The following is a 19,778-nucleotide window of genomic DNA, read 5'->3' on the forward strand; positions in this document are numbered from 1 at the left end:
ATAACATAGTGGAAATTACTTCGTTTTATTTTATTAATAATAGAAGACGTTAAGAGATTTTAATACTGCCACTCTGTACGTGACTCGATTAACAGACGTGGCGAGGAAAGAAACGGAGGAAGCCTGGGACACCACCACAAATTACTCATTCGTCTCCGTGGCTTAATTAGTACGGTCCCGGTCAATGATTTCAGAACGGATAAGTTCGTTCTTTTTTACGTTTTATCGGGCTGCGGAATATTAAGGACTGGATGAAGTTGAGGCATGAAAAATTGTTGTGATTATGTCTGATGCAATTTGAATGAAAGCTTTCTAGGTTGGTGTTTATGTGGATGGCTTTTTCGGAATTGGTTTGTTGGAGGAAGATTTGTAATGAAACCTTTGCAAACTTGATTTTTTCTGTTTTGGTCTTGAACTCTCCACATTTGATTCTTCTTTCTCTTTCCGTTTAGTTCCAAAAAGCAGTGATTTTGGAATAATTTCAAAGACATTTCTATTCATGTTGAATTTGCTTATAGCTATTTTATTTTTTTTTTCATTTTTATTTTATTTGCTTTGTTTTCAAGATATAGAGTGTTGAAGTTCGATTTTTCCTCAAGTTTTTTTGTTATAGCACTTACCCCTCACAAGATATTCAACTTGATAATTTGGCATAGATATCCCAATTTTTGTTGTTGAACTGATAGATGTGTAAAAGAAAACAGTAATAGATCTTGTAGTTTGAAGAAAATTCCAAACATATCTTAGTAATCTTCAGAAAAATTCAAATTATTATAAAGATCCACGCATAAATAAATTATAAGTTTTGGTACTTATTTATCCAATCTGAAGCTAAGATAATAATAATGAAGATTCTATAAACTGGTGTAGAAGCAAGTAAGTTAATAAGAATATTTCATTTACTTTTACACGTCATATTAAATGTAGTACCTATATAAAAACATAACATAATAAACTATTACAAAATTTAGACAAAATCAAAGAAAACCATACACTTGGTCATATTTCTCATCAAATCGAAATAATATTCAAAAAGCTTCTTTTCAAAATAGATTAATGAATTCTTTTCTGAATTCTTTCATTTCCTTAATTTCCATATGGCTTGGTAAATGGTTATAAATTTTCATCATATTTATTCCAACACTCTTGTGAACCATAGTTTTTGTGGTTTGCGGAGGAAACAACAGTCTTCTCGAATATCATGAATTTGGGATATTCCATTCTGTTTAAAAATATCTTGGACTTCACAAACAATGCATACTGAAGAACATACAAACAAGGCAAAGAAAGTATTCTATTCTCCACGAATCTGCTTTTGCAACTCTCTCACTATGGTAATCCGAACAAGCATCTTACACACTCTTTCTGCATCCTCAACATTCTCATGATCTCCAAGAGGATCCCGAAAACATTATGCCATAGCTCAGCCTAGATTGAACATAGCCATAGTATGCCGACAGAGCTGCCTCTGCATTCACCACTCTCTAGATGATTCTGAGGGCACAACAGAATGAATCGATTTTGGCAGCCATATCATCTACATGGGCTTTCCAATTTAGATGACACTCGATACAGAGTCTAAGATACCTGGCCTTATGGGAAGAGTTGTCATTGCCATATCTCAATTCAATTGGTTCCCTCCTTAACTATCCAAACTGCAACAGATTGGTATTTCCTATATTAAGATTGAGGTCTTTTTGTCTACACCAAGTATCGAATTTTTTTGACGCCAAAATTATTTCTTCTTCTACAGTGTCCTTTTTTGCTTTCATGACAGCTGCTGCATTATCGACCTACAGAACTGTTTCACTAACCACCTAAAAAAGCTCATTTATATTATTTAGAAATTGTAGAGGCCCTAGAATCGATCCTTGAGGTACACCTCTCACTATTTCCTCAGTGTCCGAAAATTTTGTCACACCAGTTTTCACACCTTTAAAGGCCAGGCGTTCACTATTCTCTCCTGGAGTGCTTCAATTACACTCAAAAATTGTTCAATTGAAGTATGTATAAAAGAGCGCTTAATAGCTCTCGAGATCAGGTTAGTGCTCCTCTCGATATTTCGAGATAAATAATATATGTATATCAAACTATTATTAGTCATTGTTCATCTTTAGACCATTTCACTGGTTTTCTTTTCAAAATTTGCACAGCGCATGGTGATTACTGAAATGAGTGTGGTCATTACGTGAGTTTTGAAAACCCCATGAATATTCTCCCTACTGCGTGATAAAATTAACCCGAAAAGGATTGCTATCACTCCAACCGACATATAAATCACTTGACCTTCGGGAGAAAAGGGGGCCGGAGAGGGGAGAGAAGGAACGCGCGGGGGTGGACGCCGAACCGAATCATTTAGTATACATAGACCTGGACGGTGCGGTCTGGAGACCTGGACGAGGTCCCCCGAGAGGCCGGGAGCCTCCAACCGAGACTCCCGGAGAGAGCCCTAACTCATCCCCGATAAGCCGGCCTGCGGTCGAGGTGTCCGATCTTGGAGGGCCATTGATTGGCAAGAAATTACCCCTTCGGAACCCTGCGGGAAAAGAGGGGCGCGAGTTCGAGGCCGTTGAACGGACTTTGGTCCTGAATTTTTTATCGAGTTCACGCGTTCGCTTTTGCGATTTTGGAGGTGGAATTTTGCGTGGTCCAATCTTTCTGAATGAGCTTATGGATGAAGGTGCAGCAGAGTGAGTAGATCTGCTTGAGATTAAAAAAAAGTTCAGTCCAAAATACTATTATATAGTATAGATAAATGTAAAATTTCGGGAGAAGGTAAAAATCGAAATCTTCTTGGGTTGGATCATTCCAAAGAGTTCATTCGAAAATTTGATCCTAGCTGCTACACTTCTTGACTGTATTCCTTACAGGGCATTGCTTCCTCAGGAAGTACCACATGCGAATGAGTCTAGCAGAAATCGACGAAGAAAGATTCTGCACAGAGGAGGAAGAAACTCCGTATCGGTTGGTATGTCTTGCCATAGTTAGCCAACGCAAAAAATTATTTGGATAAGAGAACTGTAGGATTGAGGAATTAACCTCCTTGAAAGCATTCCAGATACTGGAGTTCAATAGAACCGTGGAACTGGAGGGTGAGCTGTAGACTACGACGACTTATGACGAGAACATCTCAGATTGGGGAACAATAGACCTTAAAGTTGTGGTTCAATGAAACGCCCCTTTAATCTAAAAACAAATTTAATCTCCCATATCTATTGCCAAAAAGGTAGGTTCTGTTAATAGCGGCAAGTCAGATGCATCGGTTGAAGCACTAACCTTCGCTTTTGACCTATCTGTTGCAAAGACACTAATCTATAGCTTGCCCTCCAATCCCAGAATTCTAATGAACTCTAGTATTTTGGATGACTTCTGCAAGTCTCTTGTACGAAGAATGTTTTGCGCGAGCTAGCGATGGAAAGCCATTTCATCACGAGGTGATCAGGAGTAATCTTCCTCCTCCTCACAGAAATCAGCACCCTTCGTTTACTGCTAGACTCATTCACATGGGGCGACAAGGCCCTATAAGGATTCTAGTGAAGAGGTGTCTTGCTAAGATCTAGTGATACTTCGCAGTATCAAAGTTTCGAAAATATTTTTTGGAATGATCCAACTCAAGACGATTCCGTCAAAGTGTTTCTATGTCGTTTCCTTTTGTTGTCCTGGAGCTCTTTCTTTTAGGTGATATGTGAGCTTAATTCTTTGACTGCAGCCTGTCAGAATGTATTGCTATATTACATTTCTGTCAGTTTCTTACTAGGTTAATTTCCACATATCTTTCGATTGCGATTTCCTAAAAGACACTTGGACAGCGGCCTAGCGATATTGAGCTTTCGGTTTCAACCCTGAATAACCCAGCGCCAGTCCCCATTGTGATTTCAGAAACATCTGAGTAGGTACCTTCCGGAACAGGATGAGAAGTTCTATTCTGGATTATTAGAAAGATGTAACCCCTATTCGATAAAATAGTATAACCTACAAGAATTATATTATGATAACACTTTACTTGTGATAATTTACACAACTTTTCATACACTCTTCACAGTTTTACAAAAGGATTTCAACTTTTTCAGTTTTATCCTTCACTGTTCTGTCCTTGCCTAAAAAAAATTTCAATGATTCCCAACTTGAATTTGCGAAGTCCATATTTGATTTCGTTTGGATTTTACCCCCTCCCCTTTCCCAAGGTCAAGGTGATTCATGAATCGGGCGGAATGAAAACAACCCCTTTCCGGGGAAAGTTTACGGCACATAAGGATATTCATGATTCGCAAACGTGGGAGACTTTATGGCCGCTGTCGGCCGTTTCGAAGACTTGGGGTTGTTGTATTTCGCGTGCAGCGCCAACTCCTGTCGGCCGTAAGGTACGTGCGACTTGCGGCATCGGATTCCTTCGAATGGCTCCCTCCAGTTTTGAATATATTGCTCGACAGAGTTGAGTTAGGGCTATCGTGGATTTGGCGTGCCTAGATCGTCTAGGGTGCGAAGAAAGCGCAAATGAAGGTTATCCTAATGACAGATAACTATTAGGTTGGTAAACATGCAGAAAAAATTTAGCTACCGATTGAATCCTGGTATGTCAAGATGCTGCACACAAACTCATTTTCAAGGAAGAAGTCCATATTCTTCAAGAGGAGACAAAATGTTGATTTCAGGACATTCGTATATATCATCCGCGTAATATTGACTGCCTTGTAAGAGTTCTTTCCTCATTCGATCATTAAGAAATGGAAGCAACGCTCTTGGATTTTGGCTGCATGGTTATTTCAAGTTGTGACTCGATAACAACACAGTCATACTTTATCTTTACTTCAAATTCTATTCAAAAGTTGATTCAAACACTTCTGAATAGAATTTGAAGCTGACAAAGTTGATTCAAACAACTTCTGTGTAGAATTTGAAGCTAATATGAATTTGAACCGAAAAAACTCAGGAATATTGAGGCTGCTTGAGCAATGAATGGTGTAGAGACAGGGCAATAAGTCTTATACGGGGTTTTTCAATGAGAGATTTCATTTTGAAAGAACATTGCATTGAAAGTGTTAAAATTCACTGAAAAGTCGTGAAAATCATGCAGTTACAGTTCGCAAAACTAAAGAACTTTGCGAAGCACCTCATTGGCCGGCAATCGTCCATTTAGGGCTCAGAAAAACCCAAGAATGATTGTTGAAAATTCTCTTCATCGTCAACGTGTCACTCTTAAGTGCAATTCTTGGGATGTTGGACCTTATTCTTTCTAAAATGAGGCTTGTGTAACTGTCTTAAGGAATGGATCGAGCTAAGGATATCTGATGAATTATATTTTTGGCTGGAATTGAAAGATATTTATGTGAACCATGTTTAGGCGATACTACGTACCACACAAGCAACAAAGCAATCGCAGTTTTGAAAGAAAACTTTCCTTGATCTAGTGATTTGACACCTTTAGACTTTTTTCTATATCCAGAGGAGCTGCAATCCGTAAAACACTACTCACGATTCAATCCGAATAACCTAACCTAACCTAACCATCCAAATTCCCGTCAATCTCGAGATATTTGGGTTCTAAGAATTTCACGTTTTCAAACGTTCAAAACGCAGCCCCTTCTACGGTGATGAAGTGATCAAATGTGTATCAGAAGATTTACGACACAATCCAGATATCCAAGACAAATGTCATCGAAATGGATATGGATTGTAGAGAATTAAGACTTTTAAAAGGAATGATAGGCGCACAAATAAAGAGTAAAACAGAGAGACATGAAACTGAAGTTGTTGAAAATTGTATTAAATGAATATTGTGTGGGCAAATTTAGAATTAGAAGTCCTAAAATTTGTTTCATCTCGAAAGTTGATTACTGATTACTTAACCTCAAAGTTTAGTGTGCCCTCATTTCTGGTTCAAAGCATTTTTGCATTGGCTTGCAATAACGGGACATTCTGCGATCAGAGTCAAGAGTTTCTTCCTCTTCCTCTCAGAATCTAAAAACCCTATTCTCATTAGGGACTTGACCTGAGCTGGCAGTGCCCTGTAAGGAATTCAGTGAAAAGGTGAAGCTTGTTCTTACTGAAATATCCGAAAATTATACTCGAAAGCAATATAACTGTAGTTATGTAAACAATTAGAAGTAACATAGCCATTCTTAATCGCTACGCCAATGAAGATGACGTCAAGCAATAAAATATAGGTGTGTATAGCCAACCTGTGTTTTTTCACCAATATCCTGTCTACAAAACCTCTCTAAATCCTAGATAAAGCAAAAATTCCGAAAAGTGGGACAACGATTTATAACCACATACGAATCGTGCTAATTGACCAAGAAACTCACGTTATCTACATCCCATTTCATGCAAGTGAGTCACGAAGTATCTTTCACTTCAAACATTGCCCACCGACAACACCCCTTCTTACATAACCTCTTAGTCTTACACCACACCGCACGTCCATTGTCTCCTTACCTCCGGGGCCCACCCGGACAGTCGAACGCCGCCACAAACAAACTTTTGTCATCTTATAATAGGTGCAATAAAGTACCTGAGACCCATATAACCCTCTAGCCCGTAGAAGAGTGTATATTATCGACGCCAACGCTATCTCGTGGAACGGACGCGTTTCCATTGTTCCCGAAAGGCCGAGATATTGCATTGCCGCCTACGATCCGCGGGTGGAGAGTCTCTGCCGGTCTATTTTTACGTACCGGAGAGCGTATGTATGTTGTTATCCCTCGCTTAATCTGTAACTGAGGCATTTCACATGCGCTCGACCCACTCGCGCTCTCGGTGCGGAGGTTCGTGATTTATATATAGGCGATCGGATGAGGGATACGCGCTGGTCAATATTGCGTGTGGACACGTCGTTTCGCGCCCTATAAAACGCGGATCTGGAGGTTTGGAAGGCCATGAGTCGAGTGGGGTCCATCTGTTGGAATTTTATTGGCGAGGGGTGGGTTGGGTTAGTGGACTTTGTGATTTCAGGTTAGGCGAATTATGTAGGCCAGAAGGTATTTCGGTTCACCGCGAGCAATGGTTTTTAACTGATTTCGATTAATAAACTTCTGAACTATCAGCCGCGGCAGCAGGGCCCCCGCAAGGGTCATCAACGCCCGCGTGCCGAAAATATTTTGGCGCCCCAAAAAGGGGGGAAGTGGAGAAAAACGTCGCAGGATAATCGGCAAAAAATGTTTCAGTTTTTGTTAGGAATTTATTTGTAGAAGGGTTAAAAAAACTATCAGCAACCTTTATTGAATGCCTTGAGAACTTTATGCTGTCAGTTGTTGCATAATACATTTTTTAAATGTTTCATTATTTTATCCAAGCATTCGATCAAAACTGCATTTTATTTTAATTTTGTAATGAAACTGCAGAGTTTTCAAAACCTGAGCTTTATTCTTCTTTAAATTATTCATAATGTTATATTAAAATATTAATATTATTATTAATAATTATTGAATATTATTATTCCATACTCCCAGCCATCTTCTCCTTTTGTTGAAGTCTAGCTTTTTTTTGCTCTCGAAATTTTGCACCAGAAGGTCGTTTTCTCTTGTATGGCTCCTAGAATTTAAGAAAAACTTGATCCAAAATTGGTAAGGACATTCACCCATGATTTACTTTGCGCCATCCCTTTGAGAATAACCCGTATGTTTTCATTTTTATGAATTTAAACCTTAAATCCGAGCCTTTAAACCTAAACGGAGTTAATATTAATAATAATAATAATAAGTTAAGACCGATCTGAAGCACATACCCTGTTCCTGTTATAATAATTAATTTTTGGCAAAGGTGAAATATAATTTTTTTAGAATGTCAAACAGCTACGAACATCAAATAAATAATACAGATCCAGGGTGCATATTAAAAAAAAAATTAAGTATAATATGATGGTGGCCCCAGGTAACAAATTCAAAATATCAAAGTCGATTCAAATTTTTCACGATTATAAACAATACTTCCCTATTTGAAGCAAATAAAAATAATATTATAGTATATAGGTATGGGCTAATTTAGGATGTGCAGCATTTTGAACAGAAAAAAAAATATCGAATTTTATAGACTAATAGAAATGCTAATACTGTATGTGGATAGATTAGGTTAGGTTAGGTACTTACCATTTCATAAAATTTATTTAATCACAACAAGAAACAGTAAAACAAACCACAATTACACAAAATACAAATCTTTCCAATTATCTGAGTATTTTAATTTTTTGCGTCTTGACCTCAACCCCTAAACATTTCGAAACAAAATAACTATTCTTTGGATAGGTTTCTGCTGTTATAGCATAGCAAGCAGATTTTGGTAGTTTCAGAAATTCTCTGTAACATGTAGTATTTTTCTTACAGATGGTGGCAAAAGTTTCAGTAATTCCCCGGGCTAAATGCTATCGCTTCGGTATTTATGATTGTTTATGTATACCATATGCGTTTTAGTGATGATCGAAGAAATGGTGTCCGGTGCAAGGTGGTCCATAAAGAAATCCCGTACCGACAAAGGGATGATTATTTATGGTTTGTTTACTCGAAAAGAATCGTATAATTGCAATCTGTGGCCGAGGTTATTTTATAGGGATTGTGACGTTCGGGAACTTGTTTGGATGTGTAAAAGATGTCTTTGAACGTTTAAAATTGTTGAAAAAATAAAAAAAATTTTTTTCAAAAACCTTTGGTCTTTCGGATTTTCATGCGGTCTATAAGAGATTTTGGCGCCCCTTAAGAGTGGCGCCCGCGTGCGGTGCACGCGTTGAACGCGCGGTTGCGGGGGCCCTGCGCGGCAGTCAATCTACTAATATGCTTTCTAGTAAAACGATTTACTATTTCAATACTCCTTCCTTGGCTAACCCACTTAATTTTTCTAAACCATTTCACTCATGAAATGTATTGTGGCCTCATTTCCTAATTATGCTATTGTCGATATCATATAATTGTTCATTTTGTGCTGAACCTCTTTGGAAATAGATCTAGTTTCTGTTGATTATTTTGAGTAATATATAAAATGTTTTTTTGGGAGTCTTTCTCGAGCCAAATCACGACGAGCGCCTTCTCTCAGGGGTTTGGTGTTTCGTCCCGAGATCGCTGGTGGACTCTTCAGTTAGGCTATCCAGCGATCTCTGCCTAAGACACTCCCTCTCCTACCAACGTGGAGAGGTGACACTATTGCGTTGCAACGACCCCTTCAAATCTGCCGGGGCCGAACTAGTGTGGCGCGAAAATTCACAACGCCATCTGTGAGCATATGGAGTCACTATAATTTGACAATTTTGAAATTTTCATAGTATTTGTTTTTTAATGTATGGAATCTGAAAATCAAATGAAATTGAGAAGTGATCTCTTAAAGTTGTCAGAGCACTGAATGATCAATTGTCGAGGTTAGGGTCTAAATCAAAGTACATGAATCAAACATTCAAAAAGTTATATCTTTATAAATTGATTAAATAGAATCATGATTGTACTCAACATAATACTTTTTGTCCCGATAGTTCCAGATAATTTTTCAATAGTTACCTCTGAATATATCAGTGTCAAAACCTAGTTCTACATCAACTTCTAATGGCTTAGTAGGTAGAGCAGAATCTTAATTCACTTCAATTGAAAAATCATTCGTTTTGGAAGCACGAAATAATAAACCATCCTGTAAAATTTACAGTGTTTACTATATCCCAGTTCGTAATCTAATTGTCTTCACTATAGAAAGGAAACAGGGGTAGAACGCTGATGGCTTTACTATTAAAAACAATTATTCAAATGAGTTTTCCGAAGAACCAAAATGAGACCTCTTCGAGGGCCACCCCGCGACTAAACAACAGACAGAACAAACAACCCGAACCGAAAAGTCCGCCTAACGATTGGACGATGAAGTCGCTCTCAACCAAAGTACTTCTGTTGAATATTAATTGACGGGGATTTTCACCGATCCATCAGGACATTATTTGCCCATATTTTTCGAATTTATGTTCCGACGTCGGCGGCGGAACTCCCCTCGTCGAGAGGGGTTAAAATCACCAAAGTCGAAGTGATTAATAAGTGCGTTCCCGAACAGCAGCAGACGATGAAACGTCGAGAGCCCGCTCCCGAACTTTAGGCTGTTTGTTTTCTAATAATTGATGTTCGGCTGGTGTATTTTCGAGTATTATTCAGAGTCTAAATTTTAATAACGTCTGCTAATGTTATTTCGCTGATGTGGGGTAATGTATTGGAAAACGTTCTACGTCCCCCCCCTCCCCGTTCTGCCACCCCCAGGCTCGTCTGGTGGAAATTAAGGGAGGGTGAACACGGCCGCGCTTGCCGTAATGAGAGAAGATCGGCGACGCGGCATAGTTCGGAGGAACTCCAATTAAAATTTCGAATTGTTCCGGTTCGCTGGCGACTATATCAATATTATATGTTGTTGTTGAAGGAGGCCCTTGTCGAAGATTATATATGGGAGATCATAGAGTGGGATACCTACTTGTGGAGGCAGGGATATTCGGCGTTTCCGGGAAAATACACAGTCGAACGAATTAGATCGGTGTTTTCGATAAAGTAAGGATATGTTTTCGGAAGTGTCTTAGTGATTTAAATCGGAATGAAAGGAAACTTTTCTAAACTAACTCTGGCAACTTGAGGTCGGACATTATCTTGCTGAAATATTGTATTCTCGAGCTGGTTAATGTGAGGGAGAACATATGGCTCAACTATTTCTTGAAGGTAACGCAGCGCTGTCATGTAACCTCGAATAAAGACTAAAGGTGAGCCACTTGCATGTGCAATAGCACCCCATACCATAACGCCTACTGTCCGGTGTACATGACGCTCAACATAAAACTAAGGTTCACGTCTTTCTCCCCGACGTCGTCTAACTCTCCTTCGGCCAGAATTTGCACCCAAGCAGAATCGAGGTTCATCAGAAATGACGACCTGCTGCCATTCCACATTTCAATGTTAACGTTCTCTGCACCACTGTAATCGTTGCCGGCGATGATCAACCGTCAGAGGTAACACAAGAAGGAGTCGATAATTCTGCAGTCCAAAAGACCTTATCCGAGGATAAACCGTTCGGAAAGCTACAGGGTGGCTTTGTTCTCCTAACCACTCATCAGCCAAAGATCGAGTTGTCGCAAATCGGTCTTGAACCTCGTTTGTGCCCCTTCGACGTCCGGTGCTCACTCTTCTTCGATTTTAGGCATTAATAAACCACGCTTGACAACATCTCATAACAATAGTTGGATATTGGATTTCTGTTCGTAGGGTAATCGACAACCATGTCTCCCGTAGACCAATAATTCGACTTCTTTCAAATTCACTTAGCTGGCGATAAATTCCGTGTACACGTGATCTAGGCATTTTAACAACAACTATACATCGACTTTGGATCTCCTCCGACAGCTGATTCGTTGTAAAAATTAAAAACACTTTCGAAAAACTAATGCATTATTTAAGAAACAAAAATTTTTCACATGAAAAACCTTCACGATTTCTTTCTCCACATTGAATCGCATTTACTCCTCACTATATTATCTATAAATCACCAAAAAAAATTTAAATTTACAGCTCCTTCTGGGTGCTGCAGTGTTTTGTCAGTTAGTATATCAATCAACAATGGTATACTTAGTAAGGAATTTGAAAAAGATGAAACAATAAACCCAACAAACCACGTGGAAAGGCAACTCTCACTCAAATGCGTCATTCTGAATTTGTTCGTTGCTCAATCTACTGTTCATTCATGTTCCAACTGAATCAATTCTCCAATTGAATTCTCCCCATACCACCGATTCTGGACGAAACACCACATCACCGTCCTATTTTTACCGAATATCATTCTTTCAAAGCGATATTCCTCTCTATCCTTTTGCATTCTTCATCTTGCCTGGATGTGTTTTCCATTAAGCGATCCGCGTCCGATAATTCATTCGCGGTAAAAATAACCCCGAAACCGAACGCGCCAGAAACGGTTTCTTTCCATTTGGGAAAGCGTCCGCACGGTGAATAATTGGCGTCGCTGCGTCCATTCCAAGAGACACCCCTTAATTAGCAAGGGAAAATATATTCCCTTTAGCGTCGAAAACTGGACAGCGGTTATCGGTTCCTCTGTTTGTTTTTCGTCTCAATCCGACGTTGTTTTGACAGCGACCGTGCGAGTTACACTCGTGAATTATGTTCTGGTTTTGAACTCTGGTTTGTGTTTGGGAGATTCTGGTGAAAAAAAAAGTTTGGGAATAAAATGGCTGATATTCTTTGAGAATCTGTAATTGGGATGATATGGGTTGGTTTTGTATTTTTTAAACGCTCGTTCGCTTAACAGATTGCTAACATTTTGTCACTTGTGACGAATCCGTTGTTTGTTCATGACTAAAATCTGGTAAGGGGTTTCGTTAAGATCAATAAGAGATTAAGATTTACTTAAGAAGTTACGTTTCACTGCAACCTAATGGTCTATTGTGCCCCCCATCAGAGCTATTCTCTCCATAACGTGATTTACAGCTTGCTTTCCAGTTCCAGAGAACTCCAATATCTGGTAGGGATGGCTTCAAGGAGGCTAATTCCTCACTTCTACAAGTTTCTTGTCCAAAGCAGGTTGTGTATTGGCAAGCGATGGTGAGGCAGTCCGTCACCAGGTGATCATGTGTTTCTTCCTCCTCCCTACAGAATCTGCACTCGTCATTTTCTGTTAGACCCATTCTCATGAATGGGCGACAATGCCCTGTGAACAATCCAGTGAGGAGGTGTAGCATATTTTACTAAGATCCAGATACTTCTTGAATCTCGTAGAGTCAAAATTTCGAAGAAACTTTTGGTGCAATCCAAACTAGGAAGATTCCGCCAGAATATTTATCTTTCGGTTTCTTCCTTCTCCTAAAAGTCTTGTAGACACACTTGTCTACGCCACAAAAATATTCCAGGCCGATAAAACGAGTTTGTGCTCCCTTTCTGGCAAGTGTGTTAGCCTAAACTTTGGATAAACCCGAGGATTTACCTATGCAGTATATTATATATTATCCAACAGTGCATTACTTTGGCGCATCCATGAACGGCCCTCCTGAAGATCCTAACTTCAAACTAGTATTTTCCTAACTTTTATCGTTACTTATTCGATGGACCTTCATCTTGAATATTATTTTGCAATGGAAACACAAGATATCCAGGATTTTTCTACTGTGTCTACTTCGACGAAAAGTGAGAGGAATCTTTCATATAATTTTTATTTCGCTCCTCCAAGATACCTGTTGAAGTTAAAAACGCTCCAGCAGAAATGAAAATAGAAAAAAAAACAAATTTTTGTTGGACAAAAACAACCAAGATTGAATTTCTCTTATAGGTTAGTAAACTAACCATTTTAAATTGAAAAGCTAAAGTAAGTGGCTTCACCAGAACCATGTAACCATGTTCAAGCATAATTGATTTTGCCCCCTCAAATGAATCTTCAATTTGTAAAATTATTAAGTCACAAAAGGATTTCATGCAAAATATTGAAATGTTTTATCTGATCCTATCGTGATTAAATTTCTGAATAGAAAAGAGTATCAATGACAGATATTCATCTATAGTTAGCTGACTATTCAATTCCATTCATCTAAATTGTTCCCGAATTCGAAGGATCATAACTTGAAAGGAAAGGGGTGAAAAACTATATTAACGAGTCCCCTAATTCTTCGTTTGAATCAATTCATTAACATCCTGTATATTTCTGGGGAATAATATTTATCGAAGAAAATAAAAAATTACTGATATAAACAGTGTAATTATTCTAAAACGTCAATCGTAGTGCAGAAGAACCGTCAAAGATAGACAAAATGGTTTGAAAACCTATGATAATACCCTAAATATATAAATATTTATGAGGAATTCATTAAAACCATGTGTCTGTATATTGAACAATTTCTTAACGTAATAAGCGATACAGAAAGGCGATACAAAAAAGAGTGCTTGGAAGCATTTTCTGATTTTTTTTCATCAAACCAAATGAAAATAAAAAGTTATCTTCATTGAAATACCTATTGACTTCCTGGAGACTGGAGTATATCCTAGTGAATGAATGAAAAATCAAGAATTAAATACTTCAAATTTCACAACACGCTTCTACCCCCACCTCAATTATAGAGCGTTCTAACCGAAACACTGACAAGCAATTCACTTCCTCCAATAAATCCCGGTTTCAGATTTTGATATTTAACCACAACAATTTGTACAAAGAGCAAACAGCAGAATCCCTGTCCCGATTATAAGACGGGACCTCTATTCCAGAGAACGGGGTGGCGTCCCCGCCCACTCTAATTTCTATTATTAACTGGACGCTTGTGGCGTCTTCTCCAACTCCGCAAACATCTACGAACTTAACAAATTTCTGAACAATTCCGAGCCTCGGGCCGGGTATTTCAATTATCGTTAGATAAATTCTGAGTGAGGAGGCGATATTGGAAGTTGCCACAGGACATGGACCGCTGTCTGAGCATCAAAATATTCATTAATTTCTGGAGGGATGTTGATTTCCGGGAGATTCGAAGGACGACTCGAAATTATTTTGGGGGAACTGTGTCTCGTCTCAGATTGAACATTTCGTTCTGTATATTGACAACAATGGTGACTGAATTGTGACACATGATTCTGGAGGGATCACAAAATTTTCAGTGCTCTAGACGATGATCATCTCGCCATTTGAGGAGCCATTTCATTATTATGTTTATATTATGAAGAAAATTCGAATATTAATGAATAATATCTGATGTCAATTTAGTAAGGCTAAAATTTTTGTATTTCATTTTAGCCCCACGTTGGGCGCCAATTGTTATGGATCTCTTCATATCATAATTTTGAAAATTTTCTATTTGAAATAATTCTGTTTTCATATTAATTTAGTTAATCAATTCATTAGCCCTATACTCAATTGTATTTTTCTTTTAGTTTGTTCTAATGTTTTGCCAGTCGAAATAATATTTGGAAACGAAAAGTATATATCAAGAAGATATATCAGATAATAAAGTTTTAGGCACAATGTTATCATTATTTTGATATTTATATGAAATTGACTCCATCAAGTGCACTCATTTGTTCTTAATAATGTTTTTATTATCATAATACTCTTATATCGCCACATTTTCATCCCTATAAAATTTCCAATAAAAAGTTATGAATGTTTCCATTTTTACAAGGTTCATTCATTAATCAACCTAATATATCAAAATAATTCGTGAGCTGGGCAAACCTAACACAAATAATATAATAGTACAGTTGACATATCAATTAATATACCTTTAAATTATTTATCTATAGTATTGAACCTACGTGCATGTGTAGCAATCAAATTGATTTGGATTGTTGTCAGTGTCAGTCAATGAGTATTGTAATATTTATCGTTACAGTAATATAATGTGAACGAATTGATTCCTACTCTAGATTTTGACTTACGGGTGTTCAGACGAAATGAAGAGAGTGTTTCCTTTAACTTTTTACTTTATATCTTCATACTCATTGTCAAGCTACTTTGCAAGTCAATTAAAATCAGAATTTCTTTTTCTCTTGATATTATACCCACTTACAGGGGTTGTGTGGATTTATGAAGAAAAAAAACAATATTTTCTTCATCTCTGAAGAAAACAGGTTCTTAGAACATTGTTGTTAATTTTCTTCGCAAAATACACTCATAAAACATTTCACACCAGCTTCAAAATAACTTCTAAAAGTAATTATTTCTACATTCCTCCCCTCTCAAATCGTGTTCATTCAAGTGGAGCCCTGTATCATTTAGCCACTATATTGTGGATCATATAATAACAGAACTGAGCTATGAACCAACAGGGTTCTCCTTCATCTCCGTGATACATATACATGTGTGAGTTATAATGAAATTCCATACGACTCATTTGTTGCAAGCGTTCACTAATTGATCATTTCTTCTGCACTGGGGTTCCACCCTAGCAAAAATCAGCCAAATGTCAGCTGGATCGAAATTGAAGCGGTAACGTATATATCATTTTGCGCACAGTCGATTGGCTCTCATAATTCGATTATGGCCCAGATGTAGACGTCGATATATTTCAATTCTGTAAGAATTTATGTTGGTGAGCAATATTTGGATACAAAAGAACTGATCCCTTCGCGTAGTATCAACTGTTATTATTATTTATTAAGTTTTAAGCAATGTCTAAACTAATGTATCACCCGTTTTGACAATCTGTTTTTTTTTTTTCAGGTGAGTGAGATAACTAACCCTTCAACACATGATCTCACATCACTATGAGCTATTCTCAAGGTTGGTACCACTGAAATGCTAATCCTGCATGGACATCTGTATGCAACAGGCATCTGTCAATTCTTCAAATAATGTGATTGGTATTTATGTAGGTACTGAATGAAGTGAATGACTCCAAACAAATGAAAGATCTAGTTTATTTAGATCCATCAGTTGTAGCTTGTGCATGACCATAGAAGCATGGTCATCGTTTTCGCTGTGCACATAGTTCTTCTTAAAAAAGAAGAAATTTAGAACGTAGTTATATGATAGTCGATGTATATTGCGTAATGGTTAACTATTTAGTGTAGCATGGCCATTCTTCTCTCATTCTCTATAAATCATTCAAGTTTTCGAAGAGCAACTGCAATAAATTTCAATTAGTGGCAGGAGTGAATTTGATATATGATCTATTCAGGAATTATTGACATCGACCTAGGCCTTGAACGTCCAGTTGCGGCTTCATTTCTTGTTACAAAAATATCTCTAAGAATTTCAGTGGTTTCATGAAAGAAATAACCAGTATATATTTTATTCTTATCCTTAACATTTTCAAAATTATGAAGAGAGGATACAATCATGATTTCCTTTATGGGAATTCAGGTTGGATGATGCAGAAATATAGTGAATTACTTCCAAATTTCAAGGAACTTCAATGAAGAGATATCCATTCATATAAGTCACCCATGAGAGACCCCATTAAGACCATGTTCCTTTCTAACGAAGGCTCTTCATTAATTATTGCATTCTTGATGGACACCGGGTAACTTTGCAAAATTCGAATCATATAACTCTAACCGTGTTATTTTATCCCAGGATTTGAGGGTCATTTTAGTGGTAGCAAAAACTGGAGAAGAAACCAAAAAAAAACTGGTAATACTTTGAACAATGTTGCCGAGTTAATGGATTGAAAAATCATAATAAACCATGAATAAAATTCAGACAACCAATTAAGTAATTGGTAGTTGTACTGTAATTTTCAAAATTGAAACCAAATTGACACTATTCACTGTAATACTTATTTATTTCCTCGAGTTTCCAACCTTTCAACTATTATAGCAATGCTTTTATACCATTTGTTACTAAATTACATTTGGTTTTTCGCCAATTACAGCTGTGATTGACAGATATAACAATATTCAATTCTCAAATGAAATATAAACTATAGATTTGAAGGCCAAGACTTATCGTTTACAGATCTTATTTATATAGCTTGAAGTCGCCTTAGTTGGTTATCTGTCTAACAATTTTTCTATCTATTCCACAAGAATCCAGACTTCGATCATTCTCCAAACAGTTCTTGAAATTCATTAATGAGCAGTGAACTAACACTTTTTGTACCAATTATATGCATCTCTATTCATAGCTCTGTGGTAATTCTCATGATCACCACTGTCAAGGTAAAAATCCATCAATCATTTCAGCATTCAAATATTGCATTTTTTGCCTTCAACTGTGATTATACTTGGGAAACTGTTTAATTCTTTCTAGAGTCCACTGCCCAATCTGAATTCCATCCTGGTAAATTCCAGCCAATTTTGACAGCAAAAGACTGAAGAATTACTCCAATCAACTAATCGATGTGTTTTTGAAATGGATTAGAATTATTGTCTCAATTTCTTGGGTCAAAACAAAACCAAAAGCAGAAACAAACAAAACCAAATTTAAAATATAAACGTTTCTTTTGTCAATGACATTTCCACTACCAATTCGAATTCTGCAAATCAAAATATTACTGAATGAGTCAATACCAAATTAATTCCGATTTTCCACAGCCATCCGGGATGTCAATAATTTCTGAATGAACTGTGCATCATATTATGTGAATACTGTTTCGAAAGATGATAACTTCGAGTAAGAGGCTCATGTGGTTGATATCAACGTGTCTAGGAGATGAGGAAGATATCCAAATCCTCAATAGGATTAAGAAAAGCGTGACTTTTCTGGTATTCTCACGGTAACACGAGATCCTCTCATAATCCACGAGGTGAAAAAAACGATTATTCATGCGGCCGCAGATTAAAAATTGGATACGGTTCCTTCGACTCTCCTCAAGTGTTCAACAGGGGGATTAAATGGGATTATTTTTGGATCAAAATAATGGGCACAGGTGCGGGAGATCCATGAACACTTAAAGTGTCGTTGGATGTGTTTATGCAACGTCGGTTCTTCCAACCCACTCGATATTTCAGTTCGTTTCTGATTGATTGTTGGAGCGATGCTTTTTGAAATTTACCTGGAATGTTACTCGCGAAGATTTACAAACACTGTGTAGAACAGGAAATGTTCCTTAGGGAATTTATGTTGGTCTTTCGAATTTTGTTGATGATGAATCTAGAAAAGGAACGTCTCATAAATATCAATCGGTGAATTAAAATAAATTAAATTTTTTTCGAATCTTTATGATCCTAAGGCGATTACTAGAGAATTGTTTAAAATTTTCCCTTCGAAATCGGAAGCAAATACGACAAAACTACAAGAAACCAAAAAGTATAGTACTGGACCAATACTTTTTGAATATTTTTTTAAACTACCAATGGCCATCCAAAAAACTAGTTCTGTAGGAATGAAAAGGGCACTGTTCCAGTAAAAATATCATCTTATAGATGTGCATTCACGTTGAAAATCAAAACTTCAACACCCTGCATCTCGAAAACAAAGCGTTTTTTTCTTCATAAGTCGATATTTATTGAAAAATCATTGGATTCGAAATATTGAAGATAATAATAATAATAAAGGTCTTTATTCAATTCATTTCTTGAAAAATAATAATGAAAACTCAAATAGTTACTGAAATAATTGAATATCACTAAATCCTCTGATGTTCACAGATGAGCTATCTATACAAAGCATGACATAATATGAAAAGGATCTAAGGAATAATTGTGTTCTAAATCCTGTCGATGTAAAGGGTCCATTGAAACATATGTTTAAATTGTGGACATGAGAACGAAATGTTATTTTATTATATAGCTACGGAGGAGTTCCAATGATTAATACTTTCATGAACAATAATGTAGCATGAAGAGATCTTCTCTTTCGATGTTGGGCCAATCTATAACGCGTAGGGTATGATTATTCATTCTCTGATCCCAAAGATCAGGCGTAGACAAGAATTCTGTAGTTTTTGTACCCGTTGTTTATCAGAGAAGTTCAGACAGGGACCTTAAACACAATCGGCATAATTAAGGTGTAACAGAACTAACAAATTCACATAGCAATACTTTAACTCAAAGGTTAATGCTTATCTCTTTCTATAAAGAACCCTTATCATGCCATAGGCCTTTTCAATTTTGACACACTACCACATCCGATCCAACTTAATGGCATTACCGTCTTCCAAAAATTTAATTCTGTCTCTTTTCCTACCGAATAACAACATGGCAATAGCCTTATTTTCATTGAACTGCAAACAATGTTTAGTTGATATATCATCGATAATATTCAAGTCAAAATTTAATGCTGCTATAACCTGAACAGACTCATTTGAAAAGAAGGAGATATCCTTCTTACAGCTGACAATCACCTGCGTAATTGTGCATCGAACAAGAAGAAATGAACTTCACAAACTGAGAAGAATACATTATAAAAAGAATAGGCCC

At 37.1% G+C, this 19,778-nt stretch overlaps 1 protein-coding gene across 10 annotated transcripts in view; it reads left to right on the forward strand.

The window, feature by feature from the left end:
• LOC123684759 (teneurin-m) overlaps positions 1–19,778 on the forward strand; it is a 446,936-nt gene that overhangs the window by 242,665 nt on the left and 184,493 nt on the right. For 2 of the 10 annotated variants that reach the window (XM_045624189.1, XM_045624187.1), the window contains exon 2: positions 16,138–16,197. The exons of the other annotated variants lie outside the window; for them this stretch is intronic. In XM_045624189.1, the coding sequence (XP_045480145.1) occupies positions 16,182–16,197 (16 nt within the window). In that variant the 5' untranslated portion in view covers positions 16,138–16,181. The remainder of the gene's footprint in view (positions 1–16,137; positions 16,198–19,778) is intronic. 10 annotated transcript variants of the gene reach the window in all.

Source organism: Harmonia axyridis, chromosome 7 (assembly GCF_914767665.1).
Source record: "Harmonia axyridis chromosome 7, icHarAxyr1.1, whole genome shotgun sequence".
Classification (NCBI taxonomy): domain Eukaryota; kingdom Metazoa; phylum Arthropoda; class Insecta; order Coleoptera; family Coccinellidae; genus Harmonia; species Harmonia axyridis.